Here is an 8,785-nt window from a genome sequence, read left to right as displayed (position 1 = left end):
AGTTCTAAACTTTACCATCAATATTTTTTTACGTATAACAAAGTTTTGTTATCTCTGTCAATAATATAACCAGAAACTGAATTAAAGTTTGAAGCACCCTTGTTAAATAAAAATATAAAAAAAATCTAACTACTAATTCATTTTTATTTGAAATATACTTATATTATGTTGATAATAATTTTTATTAAATAAAAATAATATCTTATAAATAAAACAAAAACATTACTTTAAAATTTATATAAAGATTATTAAACAAAATGATTTTTATTTCTTCAACAAAACAAAAATTAAAAATACAATAAAATAATTTTTAATAATTAAAAACAGGCATATAAGAATTAACGTAAAAAATATTTTTTTTCTTTTTATTAAACACTTCAAAAAGATAAAAATTCAACATATTTGTTAATAATAAATTATAATATTTCTAGGAAAACCCTACAAGGACGTTGAATTTTGCTTCTCAAGACAACTATATAAACTAATTTTTGATACATATAATATTCTCGATAACCAAAAAAATATCAGAATTTTTTTTAGTCGTTATTGAGTACTAATTTATCATATATAACCACATAGCTTGATAAAATATTGACATGTATCAGACAAAGGGAGGAGGAGGCACGTGCCCTAGAGACTCTCTCGAAATACGTCACGGTACACTATTCAAAGTTATATCAAATTATAATTTTTTTTATATACTATACAAATAAAAAAAAGCTTTTTGTTTACTTATCTTCCATGAATTATGGGCATCTAAAAACGATAATAATTTAATTTTAGGTAGATCTGATGAATATTTTTTAATTTGTTTGAAATACGAATCTAGCAAGTAATTTATAATAGTGAATTCAATCACTGTCAAATATTAATCAATTTCAATCTAAAAAAATGCCTCAACTCCACTTTTCTGGAATTCTACTGTACTTTATTTTTTTTCTTGATTTTATTTGAAAATACAAAAAACAATAAAGTTATGGTATCTGTATGATGGAGATAAAAAATAATTACTTAATGAAGAATTTTTTCATTTGGAAGAAGTAATGAAATTTTTTTATTTACACCCCAGGGTGATAATTTAATTACACCAATCCATGAGCTCAACTAAAGCAAAAATGCAAGAAGTGCTGAAATTATGTAATGCTCACATCTTGTAAATAATAAAAAATTTTATTTTCTTATAAAAAATTGTATTAACATCTTTTTTTGATTTTTATCGGAAGTTTTTCCGATTTTAATGCTATGAATTCTCGTTTTATTTATAACATTGCACGTCTATAAACCATAGGATATTACTGAAAGGTTTCGCCTTATCATGATATATTTTGTAAATAAAAACATAACCTCAAACAATTTTTAAATTGTGTTGAAAAATGTTTTTCATTTTATATATTTACTGTCTGCTACTAATGATAAAAATCTTTCATAAAATAAGAAAAAGTTATTTTCACGTGATTTTATTGGAGGTGTTGCAGCACCCCGCCAGTTATGCCCATGCAACACACGATAAGAGCATACTCTCCATGTCATTTTATCTTTACGAGATAATGAATATTGATAAATATGATTTTGTTAATTATAAATGAATTATACAAAATAGACGTTGCTAATTTCAATTACAAAAACGGTAGCACACTGGGGTCACGGCACAGTATGGACAAGTTTAAATGATATGTGACAGTGATAAAAATCACTATCATAAAAAATTTTAAATATTTCGATGCAAATCTGTCAATAGTGTTTAATTCTAAGAAATTTTTGGACAATTACAAAGGCAACATCAACTCCTACACTAAATACACTGGACTAGGGGAATTTTCATCGAAATCTAAAATACACTTTTCTTATAATGTTATTACTAATTAGTAAAACATAAGTATTTACTTATAAAAAAATAATTAAAACAAAAAAAAATTATGTTTTAAATTATTGCTGATTTTGATTTTTAATATGTTAAAAATAATCAGGGCAAAATATAATTTTTTTGGTCTTTTAAAGTTGATTTTTATGAAAGTTTATATTAAAAAAAAAACGAATTTGTTACCATAACTTTTAGCTCAACTTACAAGTTTGAATTATTTTTAATAATTTAATTTAACTAAAAAAAACAATGAAAATGTTGTTAAAAAATTTTATTATAATTGTAAAAATCCATTGTTAAATTCAGGTGAAACTAAAAGCTGTTTTTTTTTAGAAATTATTTAAATAGCAACATGTTACCAAAAAATTTGGAATATTATAGACTTGTAGTAACATACAAAAATAAAGCAAAAAATTAATAAATTACAATAAAAATTATAATATAATTTTGTAGTTGAAAGCTATCAGTATATCAAACTTAATTCGATAAATACTTTATAAACATTAGAAATGTATAATTTTAATTGTCTATGTAAAGAATGTAACTTTTAATTGATAAATTATTTTTTTTTTCAATTTTTAAGGATAATTTCTTCAACTAGATACGAATTATAATCATTTGATGTATCATTAAAAAAAGTAGTTCAAGTGAGAGCAGAAAAAATAAATGATAGTCACAAAAAAACTTTTTTTTTTTTAAATTAAAGTATATTACATATTCTTTAATTTAAGATATGTATAAAAGTGTCAGTATTTCCGGAAAATTTTTAAAAGTTAAGTTGGAAAAGTTAATTTTTGTGATAAGGTTGCTATTTTGACACCCCTCTTGTGGGTAGGTAAAGGGACAGTTTTTTAAAAAATATATATACCAAATGATAGGTAAATACTTAATGTATTTATAAAAAAAAATAATTGTTTTGATTTATACATTTTTGAAAAAGTTATGACACTTTTAAATGAAAAAAAAATGGAAAAATGTCAAAAATTATCAATTGTTAAAATGTAATTTTTTGGGGGATTTCCCCCATTTACGAGGAACGATGGAATTTTTTTCAATTTTTGAGGGTAAAGTCGTCCACTAGATATGATTTGTGATTTTTTGATATATTTTTCATCAAAATCGGTCCAGTAAGAGCTGAAAATAAGTAGTAACAGACTTAAAAAATAATAATAATTAAAAAAAAAACACATCCTAGTAAAATTAATATCTTCTCACCTTCGCATTGAAGCTAAAAAGAAACAATTTATAACTACTGTTTCAAATGATAAATCAAATTTTTAACTAAACTATATGAACGATATGTGAGAACCTTTCAATTTTCTCTTTAATTATAAATGCTCATTCATTCATTATTCATTAATGATTGAATAGAAAATATTGATATTTTCCATGGAAAAAATGTTTATGTATAATCTCGAGTTTCATATAGTTTGAATTTAAATGTGTTTGTATTAAATTATTTATACGGTTCATAAGTTCTTGTTTTCGTTCGCCAGCTAAATTACACTAAAATATATTTTAATTATGCATACACAGTTAAAAATAAAGAATTTTGTGAATGTTAAGCCACTTTGAAATTTCAAGAGAATTATCTGATTTGTTTAATATTAATTCAAAGATGTTTTCGCGAAGTGATATACATATCTGTTTTCAATGGAGAACAGATATACTCAGGAAAAAATAAATAAAGGAAGATACTATTTTCCTGGATGGGGGAAGTTAAGCCTGAGGATATCCCTGTCTTTTTCCATCTTATTTTAATATTTAAATTCCTAATAGAATTTTAAAATAGTGTACTACATTCGTCTAAAAGTAAAGAAAAAATAATGACACTATTATTTATACAATAATTGTAACTATATAGTAACTAGTAACATTCTCATACTTATTGACAAAAAAATTTTACGCCGTCTGTCGATTTGACTCAAGTAACTATAGTTTTATTAGATTTAATTTTTTTTAATAACCTCTATTATGTGCATAATCATTTTAAAATCATATTTTGGTGACTCTAAAAAAACAGTTTATGACCCCTATGAGATTCGCCAGCCGCGGTTAAGAAACACTGCTTTAACGTACTATTTTATTTTCAATAATGATTCTGTGTATTAGTGTGGATTATGAAACGTACACAATTAAAAGCTAAAATCAGTGTACACTAACAGTTCGATGATCGGTTATTTGTTATTAGTAACTTGTTGTTAGGGTAGGTCTAATTAATAATAATGAATAATTGTTCTAATAGGGTTTTGAGCTATTAAATTATAATTTAATTAATCATTAAAAATATAGAATAATAAATAGTACAAAAATTATATTATTCAAATTTGTAAATAATTCATTTATTTACATAAATATTATGGTTTAAACTATTCATTTAAAGTAATAATTTCAAGGTGATTATTATTAACCTATAAGAATAACAAAATGTATTACTATATCAGGTATATTAATAAATTGTACATATAATATATACTATTTAAATATATATCGTATATATTTTTGTAAAAATAACATTGACATTTTATTAAATTTGTATATATTATGTAATAGTAAATATTATTTATGTCATAAATATCTATCATTCAATAATATCAAAGTATTGATTTACGTTTTCTTATTAATAAAAGTTAAACATGACTAGCTGAATTAATATTTAGTAAAATTCATCATTATTACTAAAATTGTTTTTTAAACAATTAATAAGAAAAATACTTCTTAACGGGGCTGAAATGGGAATCCAACGGCCCAGGGGGCACAATAATTGTTATGTAATATTATCACAATAATATATTATTACTACAAATTATGCTAATCATCGAGACGGCAGTCCAGAGTTCTATTGCCCTCTGACCAGTCCTCCCTGTTCCTAACACTATTAAACATTTTGATATTTAACTACTTTTACCATACAATAGTACAGTTATACTACATTATTATGCTTATTGCTTATTTTGAAGGATACGAACTTTCCAGTATGTTTATCAAAATAATGTACGATTTAACTAATAAGAAATCATATTTCATTAAAAACTCGTTTTAAACATTCAGCTTGGCATTGGTGAAAATTATTGTAATAAAATTTAGAGGCCGATATTTAATAAAAATTAGGTAAAATATATCCGTTGATTAAATACAGTACAGGTTAATTTATCAACTGTAATTAAGTATAATATAATGTTAGTTAAATCTATTAATATCAAAATTGTTTCAATATTTGTTAAGTTATGTAAAAACGAATTCAAGTTCCATTCAAATGTAAAGAAGATAGACTCTAAAATTCCTTCAATTGGTTTAAAATTTGATTTTAATTCACATAACTGAAGTAAAAGTTGCTATCTTAAAGTGTGCATTCAACTAGTTGAAAAAAATAATTCATTGACAAAATAACAATCAATATGAGAAATATTAAGTTAAATGATAATAAACAGAATCGCATGTAAATATTTTTAAGGTAATACTGGAGTTTGTTTAATAGTAACACAACTTAAGATTATGAGAGATTTATTGTACCATGTGTCAGAAATAAGAATAGTGTTGTACGAATACGTAATACGTTGGTAGTAGACAAACCGTTGAATCAAGTTAAATCAAGTAGTCGATAGATGCAAGGTGAAGTGGTGGTAAGTTGCAGCTTGTCTGTTTTAGGCGGTTTAGGGCCCGTTGCCGAACATCGTCGTCAACCTGTAAACAACGGCCCCTTGCCGAACATCAACGGTTGGCGTCGATCGGCCGGCCGGCTTACTTGCAGCTGCCTGAACCACGCCCGGACCAGGTTCCGTGTTCTGTTCTTAAATTAAAGACTATTGCTGAGAAAAAACGACGAATATCATGCCCGAGAAATTTTTCGACAATAAACTGATTTTGTGTAATATTTGTTTTTTTAAGCATAAAAAGAATCAAAAATATTGTTTTTAAATTTAAATACTACTTGATTTAAGGTTTTTTTACTTATAAAATTATATTATTTCATTACATCTACTCAAGGGTTTTCGTCACAGAACACGAAGCCTGCAGCAGGTCGTCGAATGGTGGCCGACGAACTGTGCGCATTACATTCAAACATGTGTTCTGCGCAAGACATCATTACGGCAGACCCGGACGCGGCTCCGCCATTTGCTTTGTTTCGTACTTGATGTGAAGCCGGACGGTCGTGCTCGTATTGCATTAAAAACCCCCCGCCGCTATCACTCGCCTTTTATACATATACATTTCTCAGTCGCTCATCATACACGACTCATCGAGTATTATTCGTTAATTGTTTATAACAAATTTTTTTTTTATTATTTAACGTTGACGCAACGTTTGTTTTCATGCCTTGACAAATTTTAAACTAATCAGTATTAAAGACAAGCGTTAAATTTTCTCTTTTTTTATTTTTATTTTAAACAACAACTTTGTAAATGAATAAATTATAAGGTGAGATTATTTCTTAGTGAATTATATATATTTTTTTATGTGTACGTTCTTTTTATAATTCGTGTTAAATTTTTAGGACTGTGATATAATATGGCGGGAGACAACCAACATTTTTGTCTGCGCTGGAATAACCACCAGAGCACGTTGATAAGCGTGTTCGATACATTGCTAGAAAGCGGTACCTTGGTCGATTGTACGTTGGCAGCCGAGGGACAATACTTAAAAGCGCACAAGGTTGTCTTGTCGGCGTGTAGTCCTTACTTAGAGGTAATAAATAATTCTAATTCGAATTTCATAGTTTTATTATTTAACGTGTTGTTATAAATCCATGAGTTAATAAAATCCTCGAATAGTTCTAATCAGACTTTAATCTTGTTTTAAACAGTTATATAATTTAACATGTCTTGTATTCGTTTCATATATATCGGCTATAGTAGAGTATTTTTGTGACCTTTTAGTAGACTACTATTATGACATTTGATGGGTCTTTGATTTATATAACATACTACTCTTATTATTGGTATTGAAATTATATGTATTTTAATGATGTTGCTTAACATTACTAAAGTTTTTCAACCATGTCCATTTACTGTAGAAGTATTTTAATTAGTTATTCTTCAATTCATAAATAATTTCCTTGCAATTCTCATTTGATTTTCTCTTGATATATGAAAAATTTTGTAGTAATTCAAAAATGAATCTATATAATGTTTAATTCATTTGTTTAGTTCTATATAGTGTATAATATTAATTGTTTGTATGTTTTCTTATTCTATTCATTTTAAATTTGATATTGTGTAGGGTTGTATTTTGTTTATTTTCTGTTGTTTTATACACTAGGTTAGCATTATGCTATTATTAATTTATATACCATAATGGTAAGATGTTCATTATTGAATTTTAATAGAACATATTTATTTCAGTTAATCTTTTAGTTCAATTAATATATAGTGAACATATACATATGTTCAGGTCTCCCCTACTATAATTTACAAATTTGACTACATAAATTTATATTAAAAATAGAAAATTATAGTGTGACACTGTTTATTAATAATATGCATATTAAAATAATAATTAATTCATAGTTATAAAAATATATTTAACTTTACAGTTACTGTTAAGTCAGCATTATGAAAAACATCCTATAGTCATATTGAAAGATGTTAAATTTCAAGAACTGAAAAGTATGATGGATTACATGTACAGGGGGGAAGTGAATATTTCCCAAGACCAACTGAGCACGTTCCTGAAAGCGGCAGAGTCTCTACAAATCAAGGGTCTGACTGATGGTGGTGGTAATGAAGATAATAGCACCCCTTCATCAGCTCCTGCCAAAGCTCCTGTGAGCAACCCAGTTAGAAAACCAGTTCAACAATCCGTCACACGCGGCCCATCCGCATCAACACAGGGTTTGACGATAGAAAGGAGGCCTGAAAGTCCACATATTAGGTCACGTGATGATAGTGCTTCTCCTACACCAAGGAAACGTAGAAGAAACCAACGTAGGCCATCCACTAGTGATGATCCTGACAGTCATGTTGACACAAGCAATTCCTGTGATGTACCGCCCCTTCAGTCCGGAGCCCTTAGTGGCGTCGGTGTTCCTAACATTCCTGCCACCATCACCAAAGGTGCGCCGTTAGATGACGGTGATCATGAGACTGATAACAGCCGCGTCAATAACCATGACACATCAGCTGCTGAAGGTGTTGCGGGACCAAAGATCGAACCGACTAGTGAACTGATTGAACCTAAGACTGAGTACATGGAAGAAATGAACAACGAGGATAGTATAGAAGACTTGACGCTTGATGATGATGATGATATGGAAAATAGTATGGATATGTCAAGAGCTGGCCCATCACATGACAATTCAAACCAAAGTATGTATATATATATATATATANAGTTTGGTTTCCTGCCATGGGCCATTGACCAAAACCTGTTAGATAATCACATTAATAACATAAATAAAAAAGAAAATAATAATAAATATATATATATATATATATATATATATTTATTATTATTTTCTTTTTTATTTATGTTATTAATGTGATTATCTAACAGGTTTTGGTCAATGGCCCATGGCAGGAAACCAAACTGATGAAGTTTTCATGTCTGCACAGGAAGCGGTTGGAGCTCACAGGGATACTCAAGGTAAGATTTCACTTGAGTAGTAAGACTTTCTAGTGTGACACCTTTCATTTGATTGGTTAACATTAGGAAGCTGTTAGCAAAATTTGGTTGTTTTATTTTTGTACTTTTATTTTTCAATTTGTTCTTGTGATAAGATCATTAATATTCAACCACATGTAACTTAAACTTGATAAATTTTTCAACCAAATTTTTCTAACTTAATAATAGATAGCTATGGCAGAACCTTAGGTAAGGTTCACATGTGACATTTTTTTAATGGAATACTAAATAATATTAAAGTTGCATTTGAACCCAGCCTTGGTTCAGTTTGTGCTTCGAATGGTTCTTTTTTTTTTTTTTTTT

At 27.3% G+C, this 8,785-nt stretch overlaps 2 protein-coding genes across 49 annotated transcripts in view; one reads left to right on the top strand and one right to left on the bottom strand.

The window, feature by feature from the left end:
* The window catches only part of LOC126902674 (uncharacterized), a 236,250-nt gene that overhangs the window by 34,774 nt on the left and 192,691 nt on the right, over positions 1 to 8,785 (bottom strand). The window lies entirely within an intron of this gene.
* LOC126902670 (longitudinals lacking protein-like) overlaps positions 5,974 to 8,785 on the top strand; it is a 101,531-nt gene continuing 98,719 nt past the window's right edge. For 38 of the 48 annotated variants that reach the window (XR_007703291.1, XM_050680209.1, XM_050680183.1 and 35 more), the window contains exons 1-4: positions 5,975 to 6,280; positions 6,357 to 6,547; positions 7,395 to 8,166; positions 8,354 to 8,443. Coding sequence is in view for 47 of the 48 variants with exons in the window: in XM_050680209.1 (XP_050536166.1) it covers positions 6,371 to 6,547; positions 7,395 to 8,166; positions 8,354 to 8,443 (1,039 nt within the window). In the remaining variant the exon portion in view is untranslated. Of the gene's footprint in view, positions 6,281 to 6,356; positions 6,548 to 7,394; positions 8,167 to 8,353; positions 8,444 to 8,785 lie in introns of all 48 variants that reach the window. The other 10 variants (XM_050680167.1, XM_050680166.1, XM_050680168.1 and 7 more) reach the window with 1 other exon arrangement.

The sequence above is a fragment of the Daktulosphaira vitifoliae genome, unplaced genomic scaffold (genome assembly GCF_025091365.1).
Source record: "Daktulosphaira vitifoliae isolate Bord-2020 unplaced genomic scaffold, ASM2509136v1 Scaffold_3, whole genome shotgun sequence".
NCBI classification, from domain to species: Eukaryota; Metazoa; Arthropoda; class Insecta; order Hemiptera; family Phylloxeridae; genus Daktulosphaira; species Daktulosphaira vitifoliae.
Note: the sequence above shows the minus strand (reverse complement) of the source record. Positions and strands in the feature narration are given on the sequence as shown.